Raw genomic sequence first — 25,924 nt, forward strand, 5'->3', positions numbered from 1 at the left:
GACGCTCTCATAACTTTCTGGGTTTCACCCGTATCATCACTATCCCTTGTCGCCGGCTTCAACGCTCGAGCTAACTCTTCGTAACAGCAATATTGAAGTCTGCACGGAGTAACTAGCAATCATGGGAAAAGTCCAGTACGAAGCTCCCTCTCTCGGCCTCTGACCGGCTATCGATGACAAAATATGCTAAGAGGATCACAGCGGCTCTCTCGCACGTGCTGGGAAGGTCAAGGTATAAATTGCCCCTCAAATCTTCTACGCCTACAGACTAATTCCCTTCGCAGTCGCAAACACCAAAGGTTCGTTCATTCGCCCAGTCCTCTCCGTCTACATCCCCCTTATCTACATCACCACAATTGAAGAGTCCATCATATGCATTGGGACTACAAATAGATACGGATGCAGAAACAGCCAACAGGGTGTGCTAACGTGGGAGTGATGCATAGGTTGAGCCTCAAGAGAAGAAGAAGGTACCGTCATGAATACATCGAGCTAAGTCTCGTATGGGGGCTGACGAGGTATTGCAGACCCCCAAGGGCCGCGCAAAGAAGCGTATCACATACACGCGCCGATTCGTGAACGTCACAATGACCGGTGGGAAGAGGAAGGTACGTCAACTGCTTCTTCGTCCCCATGAACCCCCAACATTCTCGCACTCCCTTCGAGTCGTGGCTATGCCATTCTCGCACCCACCCGGGCAAATGAAATTCAGTCTCACATTAGTGTGGTTTATGTGCAATGGACATTTCCTGGGAACAAGGCAACCAGCTCTATGACGAACACGGCTCTTCTCGAACCATTGCTCGATGATGCCTGCATGTGTTGGCATTTCTATATTATGCATACTGACGATACATGTCTCACCAGATGAACCCAAATCCCACCTCCTAGACCGATAACAACCCCCACCCTCCGTCCCTTGGAATCCCAATTACGTTCCATACCATCCACCTGGGAGATAGCGAAGAGTCAACATTTGTCACTTCTTTGACCATTATTTGGTGGCTGGCTGGCCAGGAGATTGGAGCTGAGATGGACTGAGGGGGGGGGGGTTGATGTCGGAGACGGGAAGGGAAGTTTGGGATGCTATTTATATTCCACGGTTTAGTGTGTCTGGTGGGTGGTGGTTAAGGGTGGAGGAGGCGGATGGTGGTGGCACAGCAGTGATTATTGAAACACTTCGTCATTTGCAAGCGAGAGGGGACATCACGGGCAGGTGTACAAACCTTTTTCTCTTTTCAGAAAATCACTTGCATTTTCGTTGACTAAATTGGTAAGCTTGAATCGATCATCAATGCTGACGATGCCGTATGCGTTCACGTTTTGTGCGATGCCAACGTTGATTTTTTTTCATTGAGCTCCATTGGTATATAATTTACATTGAAATCGTGCTTTTAATTGTTTAATGCTGTTTATGTGTAACTTGAACATTCATGCAATGACATCGCTAATCTTCTCCTCTGTAAAACATATACATCGTGCGCCCATCCTAAGTTATACAAGTCTTTTGATACAAGCGTCGCAGACCAAGCGTAATAGATAGTGTACATGAAAAGAACATGAGTATGTAATGAAAGCTAGGAGAGAATTCGGAGTGTGAAATGTGTGAAGCGCGAAGCTGAAGCTGCAGCTAGGAGGAATGCAAAATGGATATGCGAGTGATGATGTTCATGCAGTCGGAGTTGTGTGACTTGCAAGTGCACGTACCACGTCGAGTGCGCTGATCCACAAGTCGAGAGCGAAATGGTCCAGATATTATAGCACGTTTAAATCGAGGTGCTGGTGGTGTGTTTCGAGGTGAGTTGCGATCATCGGCGATTGGTGCGAAGACGCTGCGACCGCATACGGTGAGGAAGATCATCGTGGTAGGTTGTGCATTGTGTAGAAGCTTAAGACAGCTGGAGACCTGGGGATCGGGCTACTTGTTTTGAGGCTCGAGGATTCATTTGCATCTGGCAGCCTCGAATGTTGGACGCATGTTTCAAGGCCTTTGGCAACGACTTGACTGGTCGACAAGGTCAAGACTATCGCAATGTCTCTTCCGCCGGGAGAAACGAATACCGACACGAAGATTGGCTGACGATCACAGGTCGAGTCGATCAGGTCCAAGTTGCACTGGCGGTGTTGAGGTGCTGAAACATATCCAAGAACAACAATCAAGCAGCAGCACAGATCAAACATTGACCGTCATTATGGTAGCGAATTGTCTTCGATAGCATGCGTTGTATCACCATCCCACAGATGCACTTCGGATCGAGCTAACCCTTGTCGTGCGGATGTACCTTGGTACTTCTTCTTATGCGCCAACTTGCGGGTAGAAAGATAGTCAAACGCCCTTGACGCAAGCTAACAACATAGCTGCGTCTCCCTATGTCAAATGCCTTTTGCAGCTCCCGATCCATCAAATCTTGTTTCGCCATGACTCGTGACTATAGTCGATCGGTACGGAGTTCCCTTTTGGCCTATTTCTGGCCATACAAGCTTTCTGTTGGAACAATGCAGGCAAACCCAAGCGGGCCTGCATAGCCCACAGTTTACGCATCCAAATGATTTCGTCGAATCACCATGATCGGGTAATCTGGAGGGTGATAACGAATCTCTTCTGCATGCAGTGCGTCATTGGTGTTCCCCGTCCACGTAGACAATCGCCGGCTGCTCGCCGTAGCGAGGTGGAAGGTCCTCCTCTTGCACTTTTTCCAGGGTCGGCTCAGAATACCAAGTTCCGAAGTCTGTAGGTTTGGTTACTGCACTGTTCGGTAGAGCGCTCCAGTTTGAGGGCACACCCCAATGATCGGGTGGGCTTGAGACTGGTGCCGACATAGGCGTTAAGCTAGATTCCGAAATCGATGTATGCGACGAGTTTGTACTAGTCATTAAAGACGGAGGATGCATGTCCGATGGACGGCGCCGTAGATCCAGAGATAGAGGTTGCGGGTGATATTGACTTCTTTGGTAACCGGAAGGATAATCTTCCACCACTCCCAAAGATGTAGACCTTGCGGGAGCCGACCAAGTTGAATCATTCCTTGGCGGCGCAAACGATGTAAAGCTGTTTCGTGAGTCCATTGGCATAGACGTAGTCGGTACGGACATGTGAGGCGAGTAGGCGGGTGTTAGTGGAGAATCGGTGTGCCTGCCCCAATATGAATGCGACGTATCTCCAGGTGATGAGTGGCCGGCGGACATTGAGCCTGCCTCTGGAAATGGCGAATGCCATTGCGCAGGTTGCTGTGGGGGTTGATTAAAGTCGAAAGAGCCCCTGTGATCTACGGATCCTAACTAGTTGTTAGATACTCTGTGTTTTCTTCAACGAGCAAGATCAGCTCACCTCGTGTCATCGGCGATACGACGCCGCTGCTCCAAGCTGCTGTTGACGGATGATAGCCCGAACTAGCCATGGGAAGACTCTGGAAAGGATTTAAGTGATCATGGTGATCCACCATGTGAGGCCCGGAAAGGGCAGGAGATGAATTTGCTGAATTAGATGATCGCCTGTCTACCTTAGAGTGCGTTCGCTGACGCCTCTCTACAGGCGGCTGCTGGTCAACAGGGAAGAAATTGCATTCTTTCTTCAACCGAATGCAATTCGCACAACGATTGTGCGGGTCGTCTGGCGCAGCCAGACACCTGATCTTTCGCCGGCGGCAGTGGCCTTTGTCAGACTGTCAGTAATGGCCATCAAGCGATGATTTCCTGAACCTACTGCACGCAATCGATGTCCTATGATAGCCCAACTTGTTCCTTCGCTTCTCGGCCATAGATGCAGCATCACTATGCTGACCTCGAAGGTTCGAAGTAGAAGACGAACGCTTCAAGGCAGAAGTGCTCTTCCGTCGCTTACGTTGTGAGAGAATGTCCGAAGTCGTCAGAGGAAGCATGGGTGGTGGTGGTATTGGGAGTGAATGTGAATGAGCATAGGGGCCGTGTTCAATGGAAGTAGCAATCTGATTCATTTCGATGGGTGGCGTCATGATAGACTGAGGATCGAAATAAACGTCGGGAGGTTGTTCAAAGGCAAGGGACATGACGGGAGACTTTATGTTGGCTTCCCTTTCGGTCGGATGCAAATCTTGGCCACTGGTCGAACCTGAGGAGGGCCGAATCCGATATCGTAGTTTCACCCACAAGGCTTTCCCCGCAGCCATAAGAGAGACTGCAGGCTTGGGAGGGTCGTCTTAGCTTTCGCTATTCAGTTCATCTGCTGCAGGTCGGGTTTCACTTGCACTGCCCTATCTTCTAGATCCCGGGAGGTTGTTTCTAAATGGGGCGTCTGTCGGTATCGATAGTGCTGAAGCAACGCCAAACGGGACGTGTTACAGATTTCAAGGTCTAGGACCCGGGAGGCAAAGAAATCGAGGGAGGGAGGGAGAAGATTTTGAGAGAGAGAGAGAGAATAATACTCGGATGATGACAGCTCCAGAATCCAGATGGTATGGAAGCTAAATATTAAGGGTGACTTTTCTTCCCAGCGGCGGAGTCGCTCAACTTTCGCACTTCAGGCGCTCTCTAGATCCTGCGCCAGCGCAGGAACGAGCTGAGAACGTGGACGTAATCTTCCGGTTGGTGGGATAGCGCTGTCTTTGGGGGAGAGTGGTGCGAAGCTGTCTTGCTATCGTTCATGCAGCCTTAGTGGTGGTGATCGTCTAGCGAGAGGCGTCCATTAGGTCAACCAAGGTCAGAACCAAGTCAGTAATAAGTCAGTAGGGTCTATGGATGCCATGTGCGACCAGGCATCCCTCCATGCACGATTCAAGGTAAAACAGAGGACGCTGAAAGCAAGAGCAGAGTTTGAGTCTCACAGTCCGCAAAGGAAAGAGAAGTGTCAATCATTGTTTCAATACGCAGCTACAGCGAAATCGCGTCAAAGGAGAGTAGCTTTGGAGATTTGCAATTGTCTAGCATGCATGCGTAGTCACTTTAGCAAGGTTAGAACCATCAGATGGTGGGAAACCTAGGAGGGCAACCAACGACAGAAGTCGCTGGCTGCCGCCACAGACTAATCAGCAGATAGGACAGCCACAAGTACCAGGGTGAAGATCCTGCGAATGCAACGTTGGCCGCTAATGCTCGCTTGATAGATTTGTTGCTAAACCTCGAAGGGGAAGATGGAAGATTTAGAGCGTGGGTGGAGAAATGTTGCTAAAGAAGTTGGTCCGTATAGCGGTAAGAGTGGTAATCTTTCGGCCGCTAGGGCCATAGGGTTGGTTACGTACGAAGACAAAGTAATTAATCTGGAATTACGTCCCCTATTCCTGTCCGATCTTCCTCCATCTTACTGTAATCAGCAACGACTTCCTTTCGCCAAAATCACGTCTTACGGTGGTCCCCTTGGCCCACGTGGAAGTTCCCAAACTTAGGATCCAACCTTCGGAGAATGCATCCAGATGACACTCTTCCAACTAAGTGCGAAATTAGAGATCGATTCCCATGCGGCGTAGACGACCGGTCCGAGGCACGATTAACAGTATTGGAGCCTCAAAAAGGCTCAAATGGGTCCCCTCAGGAAGGCCCATCTTGGGCGTCTGCTCTAGGGCTGACTGCTGTGCTCGCTCGGTGGACGGGGTCGGAAGGTCGGAGAATTTTGCCATTCGTTCAACGGAGAGCTCATCACAATCCTATCTGACCAGTAAACCTCAGACTCTTGACTGCCTGTCGTAATCATGAGTTCATGTTTGATGACATTGTGTCTGCGGTGCTATATCGCACTACTACGAGCCATTTTCTCCGACTTGTAACGACTAGATTGGCCAGTGATACTCGGTACTGTATCTTACCAAGCGTGAATTTCATAAAGCTTGGCCGATCAGCCATTGCCACGTTCTTGCACGTGAAGTGATCAACAGATCGACGCCATTCAGCAGGCGCCAGAAGTATGGTAGGCTTGGTAAGTTGGTAGGCACTACTTGCAACCCTTTGGTAGGTTTGGAAGCAGATGCGAACGGTGCTGCAAGGCACGCCACTAGATGGACAACCCAGCCACGTTGCTCGCGTGGTAAAGGAACATTTCAACAAACAGGAAACTCCCCTTGACCGTTTGGCAACGACTAGATTGACCAGTCTCCACTTATGCGCTTTTGGTAGGAGGCATGATTGGTGCGCGATTGAAGCTGCAACGAGATAGCAGACCAAAGATCTGGTAAAGTCCCAGGCTACTCCACGGATAAGCTCCGGTGGCTTTGGGACCAGTTCCACACTTCAATTCGTTCCAAAGTGGCCCTGCTTATTCTTATTGAATATTATTGGAGATACCGTAAGTGAAAGGTCTCGAGGGCGTCACTCTGAGCTTTCTGTGGGTGTTTCCATATGACTATGATTAGCCCATCCGAGGGTTTCCTTACCGCTAATACTCCTGGTACGGGGATCTTGCGAAAAAGTGTAATTCATCCCGGTTGACGTGAAGTCGGATCTTCAAGCGGAGCTGCTGATCAGTTGCTGATCTCTATCACCGTGGAACTCTTGTGGAAGGTCCGTAGAACAATTCGGGGGTCCCTTTCGTGAGCTGCGCGCTTATGCAGAGTTGTCACATAATCTCGCACTGCGAGGTTTTTATCCTGACTCGAGATCTCGCTACGTCCGAGAGCTAGGGTCTGTGATCTGCCTGCTAACAGTTCTCAATCAGGAGGCTTTACGATTCAAGTGAGTCCGGTCCCCTGAGCGTAGTGTATTACTACCTTCCTACTCCAAGATATCGTCACGTTGCTTGGATTCCTAGCCAGCGAAGATCAGCAAGTTGTTCATTACCGGTTGCTCGGAGCCGCTACGAACGTCCCCTGTTCCCCCGCTTCCGTTGCCGCCAGGGCAGGCTATTTGCAGCTGACTCAAGATTTGTCCCCTTCAGGAAATACACACGAAGAAATCTATACCGCACAGGTCATACTCCTTGTCTACCTGGGACATCAACTGGGACATCAAGCGACAGAAATATCAAAGCGGGATGTGGTTGAAACGATATATCGATCTAGCCTGCTGAGTCTTCGTCAGTAGGGTCCGGGCGTATCTCGTCACCGGATATCAATACGCACGTTGTATCAAACAGTGGTGCGAAATGCTGGATGCACGAACAAAGGATGAGGTATTTTGATCACCGTTCGCTTGAATGCGGCTACCAAGGTTTACAAAGTGAAAGAAACTGTATTATTGTATCTCAATGCTCTGGAGCCATGTGCTCCACGTGAGAAACAATCCGATGAGTGTGTGGCCGGTGCTCCAGTCGCGATCCGGTCTGATTGGTCGCCGACCAAGCGATTCAAATTTTCGACAGGTCTCGACGGAGCAGATTTCCAGACTTCCATTGCGTACTCCGTCTTGTTGAGTACACCGCTCAAGGATCTGCTCCGGAATTCTGTATCAGGGTAGACACGTGCAGCTTGCATGACCCACTGACCACTCAACTGTTGGGACTTCCGCATCGTGAAACATTCCTGAAGTCATCACCTGGATGGACAATTGTTTCTACCTCATTGAAGCGCGTATAATTGCCCCTCTGGCTAGAGCAGACTTACTGCTTGCTGCCCGCTGCGAAGTCACAAGCCCGTTGCCAGTGTCTGATTATCCTTCGCGGCTGCACCCGCTCGACGTTGCGGTACCGATGCGCAGGTGCAAAACCCCCACAGGAATTCATCGATTGCACTGACCGCACTGCCTTAGCGCTTTGGCTCCAGCGACGCTCAAGACCTCTATTGGCTTGTCTAGAAGCTCGTCTGGGGCCGCCACTGCATGCTCCTCCACGTCGCATGTCGCTTATAGCAAATTCTCCGAAAGACTAGTGTGGACCTTCAGGAACGCTCTAGCCAGATGCTCTAGCCATATATAACTCTGAAACAATCATGTCATGATTGATCAAGTCTGTGGCTCATCATTGGATCCATCCACAGAGGGCAGGAGTGGCCAACAGCTCGCCGCAGTAGCCTCATTCTTCGCTCGATCTAGCGTGCATCCCAGACTGCGTTCTTGTTGACACTGCAGTTCCAGCCTCCGACGATCAACGACCCTCAAATTACATTCTGACAGCCGACAGCATTCTTGCATATGCTCAACATCACTGACATGGATGAGTTCCCAATATGAGTTCAACACGTTTCCAGTTCAGGTTTTCCGCTAGATTCATCCTCCATCGGCGCAGTACGACTGCAGACCTTGCTGCCTGTTCTAAAGTCTCTCGCATGGCTTCGAGTCCTGATCAAGAAGTGTCCAATCAAATGTTGACATGATCGATATGCTTCCGCAGCATCTCAAGGACCCTGCGCGGACGAGCCGTCAATTTAGTTACGACTTCTCCTTCTCCGTCTCATGCACGGTCAAGATTTCCCAAAATGGGTCTGAGTCAACAACATCTTGTCTGTGCGCCTGCGTTATGATTTGTCACTCTGTCACAGCCTTCAATTTGCGGAAATGATTCCTCAAAGTCTACCGTCCTGCGTATATTGCCGTGTTGACGTGACAATTGCCTGCAGCAACCCTGCCTAGCGCTTTTCCTCGACACCATACGTAACAGTCGATCTAAAGTATCCGAAGGTTGCGTATACATTGTTGACTTCATGACTACTGTTGTAGATTCGGACATCAGCACGGGTGTTGCAACACCTTGCCACTGCCACCGCACGAGCATCCGGCCCTCCTCAGAGGTGCTGGTACCTCGTCTTCTGAGTAGTTGGGTTTGACAAATGAATCCAAGATGGTTGCTGACCAAAGTTGCCGAGACCTCGAAGTGTTTAATTCGTCATTTCTCTTTTGCTCAATCTGTGCTCACATGCCGTGAAGGCTTCCGCGAAATTACTGCTTCACATTCTCGTTCACGTATCTAGATATCTCTTGCTAGATCAATCTTATACAGATTGAGTCAGCCGATGTTTCGTCCCAATTGCCAATGAAGTCACTGTTCCGAATCAATCACACAACTCCTCACAATCTACTTGATATTGACATTTCCGGCAAAAGAACGGCACACCAGACGGAACTAAAAGGTAAGAAGAGAGGTTCCTCAGTGATTTATCAGCGCAGATACGAGTCAGCAACATGGTATTGTGTGCGTGCATTGGCTTCAAGACGTTGACGTGCAAACACAATGACTGACTGGCTGAAAAAGACCCTAATGCCGGAGGTTGCTCCTGTTACAGAAGTCGGACCCATTGTGCTTCATCTCGGCTTTACAAGTCTCAAGGCTCTCCGCGTCGTTCAACTAGCCGACTTTGAATCTGCCTTTGCACTTCATCCGTAGGCTGTGCTCAGACATGCGACGCTCGCGACAGGCAAGTTGGATACTGTAACTGAAAGCCTCGTTCTCTGCCTGCTCTGATTTTGTGGCAGATTTCACATTCATTTGCTGGGTGTAACTCATGTCTTTGGTACTCGCAAACAGGAAGGTGCCTTGCCATCAACGTAACGGCGTGTACTCTGAAAATATGAATAACGAACGTCCTCGCGCTCTCTGGTGATTTCAAGTCTTTTTGTCTTTGTTCGTGAGCGAAGAAAATGAGTGTATCAAGACCTCCCCAATGCATGTGTTTCTATTCGATCTCTGTACGTGTGCACTCTAGGAAGAATCCCAAGAAACCTCATCGATCCTCTCTCGAAGATCGAAACCCTCTTGAGATGGGCGCCAATTTTTGCGAACGCCATGAAGACTGCAATTTTGTGCGTTCGCGCGTCCGATTACCTCTCATCCACAGCAGCATTCTTATCGTTCGACGACCTAAACCTAGACTCATTACCCGCCGATGATAGAAGCAGCTTTTGTACGCACCTATATATCATACTTTCGGTATTCTATCTCGTCTATTAAAGTCTGATTGTACGATCAGAGGCTATAAATCAAGAAGCAAAGGAAAACAAATCACTACCGCAAGTCTACCTGCACCCCTCAAGAAGGAATTGCAGTCAATCGGCAAGCTTCACGAAACAACGACACCACATCAGCATACGAGATCATGTTCCACGTATCCCTGCCGATGCCGTCCAGCTAACGCGCAAGACGAGTTGATCAGGCTCACCAACCTCGTGCTCACCTCGCCCACAGCAGCCGCTCACCCGCAGGGTTCTCGTTTCTAGCCTTCTGGCTCAGCGCTACAAGCAAGTCCACATGGTAGTACCTTTCTAGTGACGATGATCTACCACGTCATTGGCACAACAACCACCAGAGAATAACTCTTCTTCACCTTTCCTCACCCATGTCCTGAATTGCTTTCCACCTTCCTCTCCGATAGGAACCGCCGTCCGGCATTACAAGCCTTTTGCAACGAGTTATTCAACATGATCCAGGCAGTCCAACTTCATCACAGCCCTCCTCAGATAGCTGGTCATTGGTCGCCTGTGGCCAAAGCAAGAGGTTGGGAACAGTCAAAAGGCGGCAAAAAACGAACTTAGTGAGCCTCATGGGCAAAATCATCTAAACCAACTGCACCAGTTTCTTCCAGCAACTTGACCCATGATTCATGCCATTAATGCATATGAGCGGTCGACCCCAGCCATCACCTTGCATTACCTCAGACCTACGACCGAGCACGTCGCCCGAATGCCAGGCATTACAGAACTCGTTACATTATGAAAGCTTGCTCTCAGACATATACTAATCTTCTTTCACCAGCATCTCTGCCAATTAGAAGACTCTCTCCATCGTCTATTACCCACATCCTCAATCATCGCGAACAGGAGAAATATTAACAGCCCGAGGGTCGTGGAAATTAGTCTCGCGACACTCCCGCACCAGATTTGCAGGGCCGATGAGGCGAGACTAATTTCCACGACCCTCGGCCTAGATATCGAGCAGTCGAGCAAGAGGGTAATGACTAAGCGAGATAGCCGCCATGATTGGCCCTTCTTCAATATCACTTACAACTCTTCAGCTATCTCTTCTTCGATCTCTGTATCCTACAATGCTCCTGTCTATCTTCTTAATTACTCTGTGTCTGCATTCAAATCTGAATGATCTATCTTCTCTCTTGTTCTTAGCGCAAGAAACCTTTCACACCACTCGCACACTTCAAGAAAGTCGTTGAGAGCTCAGCGTCGACCTTCGATCTTCTTTATCTCAAAAATCAGCTAGGGAGACCCCAAAGTAGCCTTCGCTACGCTGCAAGACACATGGAACTGCTTGAACTCTATCTACCCTCATACATTGAGCAACAGATTCGCCTCCATTTGGCAACGAATCTTGCCAACTCTGCTTTCATTACCTTTCGTTCTATCCTGCCCAGAATCAGTACTTGGATTCTTGGGTCCACTATTGAACCAAATTACTGCATGCATCTGTTGATCTGGTCCTACGCACATATTTCTCACAAGCACTTCAATGGAGTCAACGCCATGCCACACTCATATCCTCACACCTGATTTAATCCTCGTGCTGCAGCTGCAACTCCTTTCGATGGGTTCTTTTAAGGACTTTTTCCAAATTCTTCAATGACTAGGAACACGGCAGGCCGTCAATGAAGCCGTCACTGCATCCTCTTTTTCTTTAGGTTTTACGCTGCAGCGGAGATGCTAATGCTAAAATGGCTGTTCACTAGCATATGAAATCACTATGGTCAGAGAAGACTCGACGCACACCGTGTATTTGAAGCGACCAAAAGTCGTCTAGACATTGAAACGAATGACTGTATTGAATAGTGTTCGGTATTGCATTCTACTGCTTTGTGTGGTTCAGCTACCGACTTGTGAAAATGATGTTCATCTGCGGATATAAACGAATCTATTCGAGAATTTAGTAGAGATAATTCATTATAGGCGCCGAATTAAATGTGGCTCTGATAATACCGAAAGAGATGGCATATGTATCTCAGCAGACAGCCAATAAGCAGACGCTATTGGTGAAAGTCTCAAGAATTTGGCACGCCTTTGAGGGCTATATGGACTCTTTGACAGCACTTGCTGCTAGACAGGGAGATTGGTCTCTGACACCCTGCACTGATCTTACCCGTGAACATGGAGTCTTACCTTACGGCTTCTTCCAAGGACAGCAGGTCTTAGTAGTAATGACATCCCAAGTCATAAGATCAAAATGCCAGGAGAAACCTTCGGTTCAAGTATATTCGCAATTTCTAAACCCTTGCTGGGCTGGTGTCACAAAAGTCGGCTGATCAATGCCGCCGCTAATTGAAGACTTTGACCATGAAAATCGGGTGCTTTTCCTAAATTAAGAAATGTCCTACGATGCTTTGAGGCCTATAGAATCATCCTGCAAGCATCGTCTGCGTTCGGAAGTTCGAACCGCTTCAAATCTAACGCTATTTTCTCAGCATCAGAGCCGGAGCTCTCGACAGGTATGAATTTTCACACTTGGGTAAGCATGGGCGCTCCAAAATAGCTCTCGTTGAACTCTGAATTAGCCGGCATTTGGTCTCTCAGATCTGAGGGGTGTCTGGGCAACGCTTGCGAATGGTGGACTGATTGGTACTCGCCACAAAAGGCAATCTCTTCGGATTCTTGTGAGGGAAATGGTGAATTTGGTGAAGATTACCGTATGAGGGGCCCAGCGTCACACGACTTTGCCCCCAAAATCTGTTTCCTTGAACCCCTCGCGCAGCATCTATCTCATTCCTCATCATCACCAGCACCACTTGTAGCAAGTATATGCGCACATAGTCAAGCCTCAAGCCTACCTTTCACTTATATCTATAAGCAGCATGTCCAAGGCGTACTCAAAATATTACGAAGATGATGACCGTTATGACCGAGATGAAGAGACCTGTCGGAAGGTCCTCGAACGTGCCAAAGCTATCAACATCAAGATCAGGTCGCTGGCAATCGCCAACCACAAGCTCAATCTGATCCTCGCGAAAGAGGACATGCAGAAATCTGGCTTGGAGACGCTCCGCCGATTCGCGAAATGGGCTGTCTCAGAATATCCTGCGCCGGTGGAAGTGGTATTCGGTGTAGCTGAAGATGTGCCTTTCTGGCGGCCAACGATTAGAAGAGAGAAAAGGGTTGACGACCTCACGTACACCCCAGTTCCGAGATCCAGACTATGGTAAAACGCTTGCGGGAGATCCTCCCTCATGATATTGTAGTAACTGAAAGGAAGCAGATGACCACTTCATGATCGGTCTCATCAGTATGTGTTGGAGTAGTACAAGTATGCAGGACAAATACGATGGTTTTTACGGAGTAGGTAGATACAGAATACCAACTACTACCGATGTTAGCGAGACAAGCTCAGTCGAAGACTTATCTGCACCTTCCATTAACTTATTTGCAACAAAGTGAAACGTCACAGAGCTGCATCTGGTATGGGAATTGCAAATTTCATGACGCGGAGTCATCGCCGTAAGAAAGCACTCCCTCGACATAACCACAGTAGTAAGAGGAAGTCATGGAAACACGAGCGAGATGAACGGAATGCAAACACACCTACATGTCCTCATCACTCGCTTCTTCAACATAGGCACTCAAGCCAAGCAAGCCTGCCTTCTCCCGCTTAGGAGGTGTCTCCTTTCCACCGACTCTCACACTCTCCTCTTCACCTCCTCCATCTCCCTCTTCTTCACCTGCATCCTTTCCGCCTTCTCCCTCATTCACAACCCCTCCAGCCTCCTCCATCTCCATCTCCCGCTCAAAAGCTTCTTCCTCATCCTTCAACCTCCTCGCTTCCTCCGCACTCATCTCTCGCTCTCCACCACCCTTCTCCCCCTTCTCCCCCTCTTCCCCCATCTCACCCCCTTTCCTACCCCCAAAATACCCCTTCCCTTCCAACCCAACAAACTCCTCCTCCTCCAACAACCGCCCCGGCGCCCTCACACTCTCAATCTTCCTCCTAACCACAGCAGGTACGAAAGCCCTCGTAGCCTCCGCTCTCAAATCCCTGACCTGGGCTTTACTCTCATACGTCGTCCTGACTGGCATCGCACTGGGTGGTCTAGCCGGTAGACTCGTATCTGGCGCCTCCATCTCAGCAGCGGTCTCGCTATCAAGACCCTTCGACGGCCGTGGGGGCGGTCGCTGGCGCGGTAGAGGTGGCGGCGTATCTCTAGGCCAGGGGATCCTCCTGACCTCCTCGTCCGTCTCCTCGCTATCTTGCCCGCCCCCACCATCTGAGTCCCTCCTTCGCTTGCCGAGCCCATCATAAGCCTCTCTTCCATCTCTAGGCCCCCCTCTACCACCTCTGTCTCCCCTACCTTCTTCCCTCCCCCCTCTGTCACCCCTGCCTTCCTCCCTTCCACCTCTTCCTCTCAGCCCTCCAAACGCCGGCGCCTTCTCCCCCACAGTCTCCCTCGCCTTCTTAATCCTCGCGACATCCTTCTCAAGCTCGTCTAGTTGCCTTGTATCTCTCGCATTGAGGCTGCCGGCTTGAGAAGCGCGGAGGGCGTGAAGGTCGGAGATTTGGGATTCGAGGCGGGAAGGGTTGCGAGTTGCGAGGCGGGAGGTGCGTTGAGCTTGGATTTGGGCTTTGCCTGTGAGAAGGAGATAGGGTTAGAGAGAGTGGGAAGGTAGGTAGGGGTTGGGCGGGGGAGGGGCAAGAGGATGGACTGAGGTGGACGGAACCTTTTTTGACAGCTTTTTGTTTTTCGAGCTTGCGTTGGGCTGCTGCTGGGTTGAGGGCGCGGTCTTTGTCTTTAGCCATCGCTTTGAAATGGGATGGGTATGTGAGGTTGATTGGTTTCAAGTGGTAGACGGTGTGAATGGGGTTTAAAGTGTGAAGTTTACAGGTCTACAGATTTATAAGTGACGGATGACTTCATTGAGCGAAATGACAAACGACAGCAAAATTTGGCGTGGTGATATTCAGTAATCCATTGTTTGCTACATGTAGGGTCTCCTCCTACGTTCAAAGCATGTGGATCACCCAGCTCTGATAGTACCGTTAGGTCCTGCTTTCGAGGATTATCATCCCCTTCTCACCCCCGCACAGCTCCCATTAAGGTCACCCCGATTCGACAATCAACAGTCGTCTGCCATACGCAGGATGATTGCACAGTAGGAAGGGGCTGCGAAGTTGCACGCTGGCAGTCTGAGATCACTTGCTGCCGTCACCTTTGGTGGCATCAGCAGCTTTGTTATAAAGATCTGCGAAGGGATCAGCTTTTGTAGAAGTAGAAATGAGCCATCTCGATAGACATCAAGCGTACCTGTGGCAGTATCCTGGACGGTCTTGATAGCAGTATTGGCATAGTCTTGTGCCGTCTCAACATAACCCTTCTCGCCAGGTTTCAAGTTGCTACCGCTCACGCTGTCCTGAGCTTTCTGTCCGAGTGACTTGTCACCCTCTAATATGGCACATGAATCAGTCAAACGCACCAAACAACCTCGTTCGCCGCGCTGGATTGGGGCACTACCCACCAGGCTGAACAGCGCTCGCAGCCTGATCATATGTTCCCTTTGCTTGTTCGGAGATCTTGTCGGTGTAGGACTTCTCACTATCAGGCACCAGATTCTTCTGAGCCTTGTCGGTGAAACCCTCGCGTCTGCGGCTTGGTCAGCTACACGGCATTAAAGTTGTGGCGACTGAGGCATACCCAGCGTCAGCCATGATGAAAGTTGGATCGTTTGAGCGTGAAAGAACTTTTGGATGTGATGATCGGGATTTTGTTTTGATGGCAAAAAGTGAGGTGGATTGTTGATTGTCTGAGGGTGAAGAATGAAGGAGGAGGGGCAAGGGAGTGTTTATATATCCCAGACTAGTGGAACAGGCAGCGGGGTCAGGCGCAGCTTCCTGATTGCGTCACATCGTACAATTGGCAGTGTCAGTACTACGTAAGTTGCAACACTCCGTCTCGATTATTCTGACAATCTTGTGCATGCTCGTGTCAGCCTGGTGCTCATCCAATCACCTGCCACTGTCGCCCTCTGCAAGTGCTGTTGCTATCGGCCTTTGTTCACCCAACGTCATTTTGACACATTGTCTTGGACCCTGAAGGTGGGGTTCCCCTGGCTTACCCCTGACTCTTCAGCCTCGGTCTGGGTATTGCATATCACACAGCCCACTGCCATTCTGCGCGTCGGTGTAGAGCTTCTCTTGACACGAGTATCAGAGCGCGTTAGAAGCGTTGAGCCTGTTGAGCTGGGTTTGTCATAGTATTGTGCCTGCGCCAGACAGTTACGAGTTGCACAATTACCTGGAGTGAAATAGACTCGTAGGATTCGTCTCAAGAGTATCAAAATGAGTGACGCCTGTATAGCTGAGGCTTGACTGAGATAGATGCCTGCCTTCAGTTCAGATATAGCCGTTGTTGCCCAGTACCGAAGAACTGGGGCCTGTTGCAAAGGTTGTAGCTTCGGCGCTCGTCCAAATATCCCTGCACGCACCAGTGAGCCTTGCGTTGGCGACGATTGTGATGATGGAGAGGCAACTTTCACTTACCGTTCATTGTGTATGAGGATCTTCATTTGAGTGTATGTAAAGCCAAACACCGCTAGCGCTCCTGATGGCGAAGTCTTCACGCACCTGGAGCTTCACGTCGATTAGTTCACGGATTAAGACTGCTGTTGATCTGCGTTCCTTTCCTTACACGCCGATCAGGGAGTTGGTACGTCTTGTATAACAACCAAAAGAAACTTGGTATCTGCAGAAGTCAGCTTCCCTTTTCGAGCAGTATGCACGAGTCTTATTCACCAGGCACGATCACAATCTCATTCTTCTTTGTCCGAGTTCGTAACAGTCTGACCTCGTCTCCATCTTGCATGCCTTGCGCAAAAATGTTCGACGCTTCCACAAACATCATAACGGATTTTGCGATTTCTTCGGCTGTCTTAGTCTTCGGCCGTCCTTCCAATTCGCCGCCCATATCTGAAGGTCCAGCATCGGTCGCGTGCGAAGTTCCATTGCTCAGAGCCTGATCGTTATCCGTAGAGGCCGATGCAGATGCCAGAAGGCCTGTGCTACGTATGATAGATCCGTTCTTCTTTGATAATATCAGCGTGGATTGAACGCCGGGTTTAGAGGCAAGTCTAGAAAGGTTTTCGAGAGTAGCGGTAGTCTATTAAAGTTCCACGTCAGCTTGCATTGCATGTTGAGCTCCCTTCTGCACCTTACGGTAGAGTCTCCCATTCTCACGTCCGCTCAAGGTGTCCTGCGCGCAAGCACAACCTCCACGGCTACCAAAAGGACCCCGTATATGACAAAATTCCAGTATCCGGCTTGCCACAAGTCTATTGTCTCTCGGCAACAATAGTAGCAACCGACCAGGCTTACGACGAAGAGATGATTGCGAACTATGGAGTGTCGCCACGTGTGAGGCTGATGGGGAGGTGGAAAGTCGCGGAGGCTCGTGCTTTCGATCCCAAGCAAGCTGCAAGTCAAGGTGATGTAGATGAGCAGGAGTTGCAGGATTGCTGAAGGGACAATTGGAAATGCTGTGATGGGGCCTGATTCCGCAGGGTGTGCTATCCGCCACGATTGAATAAAGAAATTGGTGAGGTTGAAAGAAGGCCCAATCATGCTTTGGGCATGTTTTCCTTACGGAGAGCGGAACGACTTGAGCTCCTGCTCGTGAAGTCCCGAGAATTGACCAATCACAACCGATCTTCTTCAGGTCATATATTCAGACTTTCTGGGTTGTTCTTGAGGTTATCACGAAAGAAAGATATCGCAGGAAAGAGCATGTGGCAACGCCCGCCATCTCAAAACACAGAGAAGTTTCCGTCTATCATGTCACATCGAACGCAGCGAAGGACTCAATCTACTCCTCATCCTCATGCTTAATTCCAAGCACAACCTTCTAAGACTTCATTTCCAACACCCCTCCGAATGGGTTCCTCCGCCCGCAAGAGAAAGAACAAGAAAGCCGACTTCGTCAAGCCGAAGTTGAAAGTAGGCAAAGCCCGCCCCAAACCCACCAACTTCACAGACACAAGCTTCAAATCAAAATGTCCGTCTTCACTCTCCCCGCAGAACGCATATTGACAGCCTACCTCAGCAATCGCCCTCCCCTCCCAATCTCTCCACACAACTCCTCTCCCTCCCTCCTCTCAATTCTTCACCCATATCTCCCACCTCCATTCCCACAACGCCTCCCAACGCTCCGACCACCTCTCAGCCCTAACCTCCCTCCTCACCCGAAACCTCCCTCTCCCAACCCCCCTCTCCACCCTCCTCGACACGCTAAACCCTCTAATCCACGACCGAGACAACCTCGTCCGTTCCCAGCTCCTCAAGACCTACGCCTCCCTCCCATCCTCAGAAATCACACCCGAGATCGAGAGAATCCTCCCCTGGATACGAGCAGGCATGCTGAATCTAAGCACGGATGTCAGGGGGAGCAGTCTCGATCTCCTCGCGTGGGCACTGCACACGGCGACGGGAGAGGTAGTAGGGTGCGCTGGGGGGTGGATCAAGACGCTGAAGACGCTTTTGCAGATCCTAGGCTGGCCACACGAGCATCCTACCACGGTTGGTGCGGGGGAGAGGAAAGACGGGTGGACGCAGGCTAGGAGCGTCAAGCCAGCGCGCGGAGGAGCGTTTTTGGAAACGAAGGCCCTGAATACCCTGGCGCTGTTTTTACGGTGCGGTTTACTCCCTCCGAAGTCGATGGAGGATCGAGAAGGGGACAGCGTCGGGAAAAGGGAGCGATTGGGGTTTCCTTTGAGAAATGTACGGGCTCATATGCTGCCCATTAAGCCTAACGCGTACGCTTATCTTAATCTGTTCGGCGCGCCGAGGGATGAGGAGGGGGAGATATATGCAGATGTTGACGAGCGAAGGAGGGTTTGGACACGGTTGGGATTTGAGGATGCGGTGAGAAAGGGGGTGGAAGGATTGAGGAGGGAAGGGGGAGAGGTGGGACGGGCTGCTGGGGGATTGGGAAGACTGTTGAGGGATGTGGAGCACTTGGACAATACTTGACCGAATTCTTGATCTCTCGATATGGCGATGACGATGCAATGGAAAGCGTAGGCGTCTCGAGGAATTACGTGAAAGGAGCACAGGTTTTCTCGCACGGGAATACTATAGATTCTTGATATTTGATGACGTGAAATGACAAGCCGAGCAAGTTGCGCCTGTGTTGTTCGTCGTCCAATAACAATCGCACTCGTTGCCCATCTACCTGACTAGCAATCGGTTCAGTATCGTGGTTCGTTCAAGACCTCGGGCTCGATCGTCTAGTTCGCCATGTATGTAGAAGAATCCACGCCACCCTCGGGAAACTCTCTGCCAATTAATTAGCCAGCGTTTCCAAACTCCATGCAAACGGGGCGCTTACGGTAGAGCAACTTCAAACCTCTTCTCAATAGCTTTTAGTACCTCCTGATCCTGATCACTGCTCACGAAACTGATACTCAGCCCCTTTGTACCAAATCTTCCGGCACGTCCAACACGATGGAGATAGCTGTCAGCATCTCCTGGCAGATCATAGTTGATTGCTAGATTGATACGCTCGATATCAATACCGCGTCCAAAGACATCAGTAGCAACACAGATTCGCTTGTTGAATTCTTTGAATTCCTTGTAGCGTTTGATACTGCGAAGGATATCAGGTCGGAAGTTGTGCGTTTGAAGGGTGAATATGCTTACCGTTCCTCTTGACTGACACCTGAGTGGACTGCAATGCTTGGGAAGTTGCACTCACGAAGAAGCTTGTCGAGTTCGGTGGCGCGCAAAGTGCTCTTGACGAAAATGATGACTTGATTGAATTCGAGATTGTCCAGCAGCTCATTTAGCTTCCGGTTCTTTTCGGCCTCACTGAGTTTGACATAAAATTGCTGAAGACCATGGAGCGTGAGCTTGGTCTCGTCATCGACATAGATTTCAAGAGGATTCTGCATAAATTTCTTGCAGATTGGCCGAATCTCTTGAGCAAGTGTAGCGCTGAACATCATGACCTGCTTCTGGGTCGGCGTGGCACGGAAGATATCTTGCACGTCGCGGCGCATGTCTATTTTGGTGTCTCAGCGATATGCCCTTCTTGAATAATTCGGGATAACAAACCAATCTGATCGAGCATTTTATCGCACTCGTCCAAGGTGAAGACTTTGACACTGTTGAGCCGCAATTTCTTTTCGCGGACCAGGGCATTGAGACGGCCAGGTGTGCCGACGATGATATGCGGATGAGTGTCCTTGTTAGATAACGTTTCGATGTCTTTCTGCATTGGGGTTCCACCGTAGAAGACCGCCGTTTTGACGTCTGGAAGGTACTTGCTGAAGCGAGCGTATTCGTTCTTGATCTGAAAAGCAAGCTCTCTGGTATGGCACATGACCAGGACGGCGCATTCTCCAGCGACTGCCTCAATTTGCTGCAGAGTTGCCAACACGAAGACCGCTGTCTTTCCCAGACCAGATTTCGCTTGGCAGAGCACGTCGGTTCCTAGGATAGCCTGAGGGATGCATACTTGCTGGACTATAGTGAGGCGATTCGAGTTAGACTTGATCCCGTAAAAAGCATGGCTGAACGCCAGATCGATTGCACAGTCCGTCCATCTCGACAACAAAAAAAAACGTAGCATAAGCCGCCTACTCTGAAGACCCTGAAACAATTTTCTCCTCTTTTCAGCATGCTGCGTCATGCATGCCACGGGCGGCGTTGGAAGTCTTTCAGTGGCGCCTTTGCTCAGCTCCCATGAATAGATGCACATCAAAGATGTATTCATCAATGTGGCTTTGTAAGAGCGTTTCTAATCCGTCATCGCTATCCGCAGCTGCAATACAGTATAGCTTGTTTCGAAGACTTATGGTTCCAGCCGCCCGTAGAGTATCATTGAACCAGAAATGTAGGAGCTCTTTACCTTCCCCCAGAGATGGACGGACTTGTGCGCGCTGCAGATTCTTGATTCAGGGCTGGGAAATGATATGACTAACCCTCCGATGGATGTTCGAAACCGCAATCGGTGATGGCCCGTAGAAGCTCTGGCTTAAGAAGAAAGTCGCGAAAGCCTGTTGAGTGTATCCCGACATAGCTGCCTTTCTTGTCTGCATTGCCTCCAGAGACGGTCAGGTCGCCTTTCTTGGCTGCTCCGTTTGTTGTTGCTGTGGTAGATGCTCCTGCATCATTTGTCTGAAGCTCTTCGTCAGAGTAATCGATGAGATCTTCTTCGGCAGACATTTTGATGAGCTGATGGTGAGAGGTAGAGTACGAAGTGGATGAATTAGGTCTGCGCAAGAGGGTGAGTTGTTGGCGAAGCCGAGAGCGTTCCTAAAACTTCCTGTGCGAAACAAATACCGTGATTCAAACCCGTGTTCAGTCTGAGTCGCAGCACAAGGTTAAGGTGTGAGAACAAAGGATGGGGATGTTGATGGTCGTGAAGTCGAAAGAAGAAAGGAAAACGAAAAGTGACTGAGAGTTGTAAGCGCCAAAAAGTCTTAACATGCGCTAGTTCTAGAACCAGGCTAGCCTCAGGAGGCTCAGCCTTACGGCTTTCATTCTCCACTGACAGTAAAGACAGTGCTAGCAGTGAGACAAAGTCCTCTACTCGTTATCCGGCTTCACACCTTTGATGCATGCGTTGGGCTAGGAGTCTAATTGCAGGTTTCCACGCCCTTTTACGACTACCGTTGTGCAATGCCTCCAGAACAGTCATATGTACATACGTGAAAATTGTTACATTCACTATCTCAAATATTTTATGACCATCGATCGCACTTTGTCTAGAGATACCCCGTTTATTAGGCTGCTCGCGACCCGCAGACTGCTGTGTTGGGGCTGGTGAGCACAAAATCGGCAATAGCCAGATCGTTTGCTTTGTCGTTGTCTATAAATCTGTATGCAGTGATGTCTTCGCGCAAATTACGTATGACTTGTCATTGAAATTTTTCATTAGCCTAGGATCAGCTACGACGACTCGCAGACTCAAAAGACCATCGATATTCCTGACTTTCACACCACAGCCGATGCTATACAGATTGACATATCCTAGCAAGCTTTCGAAGCCTTGAATGCCTAATACGAAGAGAACATTTACGACGCTCTGTACTGTTGCTGTTGGGGTATACGCAGGCGCAAAGGACGCAGATGATGGGCACACCCATGAAATACAGCGATGATACAGGCGTCCAGGGCCAATGCATGTCAGTCAGAAGCCGCGCTTTCATCATTTCGAAATCAGCGTCTTTTATGCCTTAATGCTAGGAGAGGTAACAACCGAGCGGTATGAGATGTTCTCTATGTAACTTGCCATAGATGGGTGATCAATCCCTGTATTTGATTTGTAGTACTTGGAGTATAAGGTCTAACAAGAAGGTAGAAACAGTGGCCTGAAAATCTAAGAAGCGGGTGATGACTAATCTTATTAGGGCTCCCGGCTGGCTTGAAGCATCTCTCCCTCCAATGTTCGCATTCTCATCATACGACATCTGAGCAAAGGGCGTCGTCCTCTTTTTTTCAGAAATGAGGGACAGGGCAAAGGGGCTAGCACAGAAGCACGTGCACTCCCGAATCTCGTTCCTTCACCAAGCAGCTTCTTATCTAGCTACCATTTCAAATGATTCGAATGTAAAACCAAAGGTTGAGGAAGTGCAGAGCGAGCACGTCCTTGAGAAATCTGGCGTGGTCGTGCAGGCGAAGCCTCTGATCAAATCGGTTATCAAATTCCAGGTCACATCTCACGAGCATCTGGCAGACCTTAAGACCACGGCTGGCCTTGCCCAATGTTATGTGTCCCAACTCAGAAGCCTCTCTCGGAAGACTCTCATTCGACTCACACCCGAGATGAAGCACTCAATTTGTAAGGGATGCGAAGTCCTACTGGAACCAGGCGTTACGTCTACTACATCCCTAGAGAACAAAAGTCGAGGTGGCCGCAAGCCCTGGGCTGATGTACTTGTGATAAAGTGCAAGGCTTGTGGGGAGACGAAGCGCTTTCCAGTCGGTGCAAAGCGCCAAAAGTCTCTAAAAGACAGGCAAGGCTCAAGGAGAGCAGTCTCACGGGAGGTACCTGAAGCAGCGCCAGAATGACTTATTGACGTAGGTAGCTGCTGTCTGTTCCTCGGGTCATCTTGAAATTCACACTCGCCTGAGGAAGTTGTGAAATCGACGTCCACAAGCGTTCTACAGGCTGAATGCAAGCCCCTCAGCATCATCATGACGATTCGTTGAGAGATTTGCGGTTGCTGTAAGACACGTCTCGGAGCAGGATCAGTATCCTATAGCCGTCCAGGCCTGAGAGTCTGCCAAGATAGCCATCCACGGTGGTCAGTTAGATTTCCATTCTGACCCCATGTGAGTACGTACGCAAATGCAACAATCGGAGGGTCGTGTCTAACGTCGAAAGCAGCGCTCTATTACGGCACTCGCTTCAGATTGTTGAGCTTTACAAGGGTTCCAAAAATTGTGACTGATCTGGTTTGCAGAGCTGCTATCAGTCAAAGCCCAATTAGGCAATCTGTGTTTGTTTTGGATCGGCTAGCCAAGGAATACTGTTTGCTTTTGATCACTCGGGTCCAATCAAATGGTATTCTGGTCGAACTGCCCCTTTGGCGCAATAGCTCCCGCTGCTTATGCTGCAGGCCTGTTGATGCTGTGGTGCGATACGTCGGGAAAAGGAAGTGCTACTGCAAACCACTGCAAACCACTGCAAACCCCACAGTAGAGCCTAATAATGAGTGCTGGACATGCGACATGTCAGCCTGGTCTGGACCAGACAAGGCTGAGGTGGTATTCAACTATCTCTAAGATCATCTTTCCTGCCTGCTGTCTGCCTTGTCATCCTGGGGGATTAGCAGCTTGTCATGATTTGATCAATTGATAGTTGATAGATCAGATTTCCGATTTCCCCGGACAGAAAGATCTCGCGCCGACCGTGACCCAATTGCGGGAACGAAATCTTATTTGTAAGGGCGTAAGGGCCCATCAGGGCGAACGAACTCCCAAGAAACGCTGCAAACCCCCCCTGTTCCCCTGCTTTTCTCCCACCCGCGCTGCCCAAAGCTACTCACCACAAAAAACGCCAAAGCCACCAGAAGCCCAATCGTGACTCCCAAAGCGCTGCTAAAGAGAAGCTCCAGAGCTTCTCCAATCACTTCAATCACTACTACAACCCCTCACATGCTCTCATCCCCCACAAAGCCCATTTTCAAACCGCCGGAACCAGCAAGCATGCGACGAGCGCCCTCAAGTTTATCAGAACGCGGAATCCATTGACACGAACAAGCCCTCAAGTAAGCTTCCAATGTGAGATCGAGTACATATCAGAGCAGCGACCTTCATCGACCCTTCAATCTACCCCCCACCGAGCTCGCAAATGCCCTCCCTCCCCACCGCTATCCCCGACACTGCGCTCGGCCTCTCCCAATCCGAGCTACACATTCTCCGCCAACACCAGCAGATCGCTCTGTCCGCCCAACCTACGCCTACGCATTCACATAACCCCTCCCTAGCTTCCACTCGTGGTCGAGGGACCGCTCGAGTAAGCAATAGTAGCTCTAGAGCGGCGAGCAATGCCTCTAGCCATGTGGGCGGAGGTGGGAGAATGATGCTGGATGCAGGCTCATTACAAGCTTTGGGCGCTCATTTTGAGAGGTTGATGAGCGCTATCCAGCGGAAGGTTGATAGTGTAAGCCCCCCTCCTGAGAAATCAACACTACGTATTCCGAATACATCCCATCCGTGAAAGGAAAGTGCTGCAAGAGCACTTTGAATAGGTCTAAAAGTACCATCTGCTGACGACGAGGGACAGCTGAACGCGCAAACTTCTGCCTCCATCTCTGCTCAGACCTCAAGGACAGCTACATCTATCGCACAAGCAGACAAAGAGATCGCGCGTATGAAAGACATCATTCGCATGATCGACGACCTCGAGAACGAATACGACAAGGTCAGGCATATACGGGACATCGTCAAATCGTTCCGAGGCAGGGTAGCCGGGCTAGAGAGAAGACTAGATGGGGGTGGTAGAGGGAGGGGACGATAGCAAAGACGTCACGACTCCCTCCCCTTCTGCGCCACCACCGGACATGACGAAGATTCACTCCCTCAATATTTGCGCAGAGGGCTACATAAGATCACATATCGCGAGAAACAGCCTCCATGACGCCAAGACCGGCCGAGTCCCAGAGACAAACGGCCCGCAAAAGCAGGTCTCACGACCACGCACATCCACCACCCAATACCATACACAGACCCAGGAAAGGATCGAATGACAGGACTATTTTAGAGAGCTAACAAGGGCAACCTTGGACCACGCAGTACGATGATGGAAACGAACAGTGCACACATGCGACATATTCACCACCTACCTACCTTCTATCTATTCTCAACACCACATATTTTATGATTCATCTCTTCTATTCTTCTTGATTTCGTTCAGCCAGCCAGTACGAGTACGATATGCCCGCCCATCTTCACCTTCGCTTCTCCATGTACGAGTTCATATCATAGAAAGTTTCACCTTTATCAAGCGCAAGCCCTGTGGGAGACGAGACGCCGGGAGGGAATTGTTCTAATTTACATTTTTGTTGGTATCGGAGGCTTTTTCTAGGTGGGAGGGCGGGAAAGGGGAGGGTAGAGGAAAAAGGTGCAAAGGGGGAAATGTGTATGACAGAGGGATATTTCTCGATTGTGTTCATCTAAGTAACTTCGAATCTATGCTTTCTGCCACTTTTCGTTTTGCTTTCGTGATCCTTTGAGCTTGAGGGAGGGAAGGGGGAAGGTCAGAGCGCACGATTGGTGTGAGGATGTGTGCTGGGTATAATGTAATGAAGGCTGAAGGTCGTCTGCCTGTTCCGGATGCAAGGGGAACATGTACTGAGTAGGTCTAGGGAGCTTCTGTTTAATGTATTCATTCATCGCTGTCATATCCGGTCTGTTCCTCGTTCATTTGAATGAATTTTAGGTCACGCACTTGTTCTGTTGAAGCTGAGGTATTGGGAATTGCATGGACAAAAGCATATGACAAAGCGCACGAAAGGCCGAGGAAAATCTCGCTGACGTAGAACGGTGATGATGTTATGTAAATTGAAAGAATCTGCGACAGAATCTAAGTATGTTCTGCCTGATCACCAAAGGTTTCAATACTATCAAGGACAATTACCTGCCAGAATTAAGTAGCGAAATCATAATGTGATG

At 49.8% G+C, this 25,924-nt stretch overlaps 7 protein-coding genes across 7 annotated transcripts; 3 read left to right on the forward strand and 4 right to left on the reverse strand.

The window, feature by feature from the left end:
- Positions 1-2,616: 2,616 nt before the first annotated feature.
- Positions 2,617-3,398, reverse strand: KY384_006385 (uncharacterized protein; the record flags this gene model as incomplete). Its single annotated transcript, XM_044814881.1, has 2 exons — positions 2,617-3,266; positions 3,329-3,398. The coding sequence occupies 2 exons, from the start codon at positions 3,396-3,398 to the stop codon at positions 2,617-2,619; spliced, it is 720 nt and encodes a 239-aa protein (XP_044667981.1).
- Positions 3,399-12,620: 9,222 nt separating this feature from the next.
- KY384_006386 (uncharacterized protein) lies at positions 12,621-12,996 on the forward strand (the record flags this gene model as incomplete). Its single annotated transcript, XM_044814882.1, is given in 2 exon segments — positions 12,621-12,860; positions 12,880-12,996. The coding sequence occupies 2 exon segments, from the start codon at positions 12,621-12,623 to the stop codon at positions 12,994-12,996; spliced, it is 357 nt and encodes a 118-aa protein (XP_044667982.1).
- Positions 12,997-13,344: 348 nt separating this feature from the next.
- Positions 13,345-15,460, reverse strand: KY384_006387 (uncharacterized protein; the record flags this gene model as incomplete). The annotated part of the gene is made up of 5 exons (XM_044814883.1): positions 13,345-14,384; positions 14,476-14,641; positions 14,965-15,197; positions 15,271-15,395; positions 15,447-15,460. The coding sequence occupies 5 exons, from the start codon at positions 15,458-15,460 to the stop codon at positions 13,345-13,347; spliced, it is 1,578 nt and encodes a 525-aa protein (XP_044667983.1).
- A 1,075-nt stretch (positions 15,461-16,535) lies between these two features.
- Positions 16,536-16,978, reverse strand: KY384_006388 (uncharacterized protein; the record flags this gene model as incomplete). Its single annotated transcript, XM_044814884.1, has 2 exons — positions 16,536-16,907; positions 16,964-16,978. The coding sequence occupies 2 exons, from the start codon at positions 16,976-16,978 to the stop codon at positions 16,536-16,538; spliced, it is 387 nt and encodes a 128-aa protein (XP_044667984.1).
- A 2,051-nt stretch (positions 16,979-19,029) lies between these two features.
- SUB2 (Suppressor of the cold-sensitive snRNP biogenesis mutant brr1-1) lies at positions 19,030-20,968 on the reverse strand (the record flags this gene model as incomplete). The annotated part of the gene is made up of 5 exons (XM_044814885.1): positions 19,030-19,078; positions 19,131-19,388; positions 19,442-19,802; positions 19,856-20,266; positions 20,725-20,968. The coding sequence occupies 5 exons, from the start codon at positions 20,966-20,968 to the stop codon at positions 19,030-19,032; spliced, it is 1,323 nt and encodes a 440-aa protein (XP_044667985.1).
- A 1,281-nt stretch (positions 20,969-22,249) lies between these two features.
- KY384_006390 (uncharacterized protein) lies at positions 22,250-22,816 on the forward strand (the record flags this gene model as incomplete). Its single annotated transcript, XM_044814886.1, has 1 exon — positions 22,250-22,816. One exon carries the CDS (start codon positions 22,250-22,252, stop codon positions 22,814-22,816), a length of 567 nt encoding a protein of 188 aa, XP_044667986.1.
- Positions 22,817-24,101: 1,285 nt separating this feature from the next.
- KY384_006391 (uncharacterized protein) lies at positions 24,102-24,999 on the forward strand (the record flags this gene model as incomplete). The annotated part of the gene is made up of 3 exons (XM_044814887.1): positions 24,102-24,413; positions 24,537-24,695; positions 24,742-24,999. 3 exons carry the CDS (start codon positions 24,102-24,104, stop codon positions 24,997-24,999), a joined length of 729 nt encoding a protein of 242 aa, XP_044667987.1.
- Between the last annotated feature and the right edge of the window lie 925 nt (positions 25,000-25,924).

Source organism: Bacidia gigantensis, assembly GCF_019456465.1.
Source record: "Bacidia gigantensis strain McMullin 20006 chromosome Unknown contig_249, whole genome shotgun sequence".
NCBI classification, from domain to species: domain Eukaryota; kingdom Fungi; phylum Ascomycota; class Lecanoromycetes; order Lecanorales; family Ramalinaceae; genus Bacidia; species Bacidia gigantensis.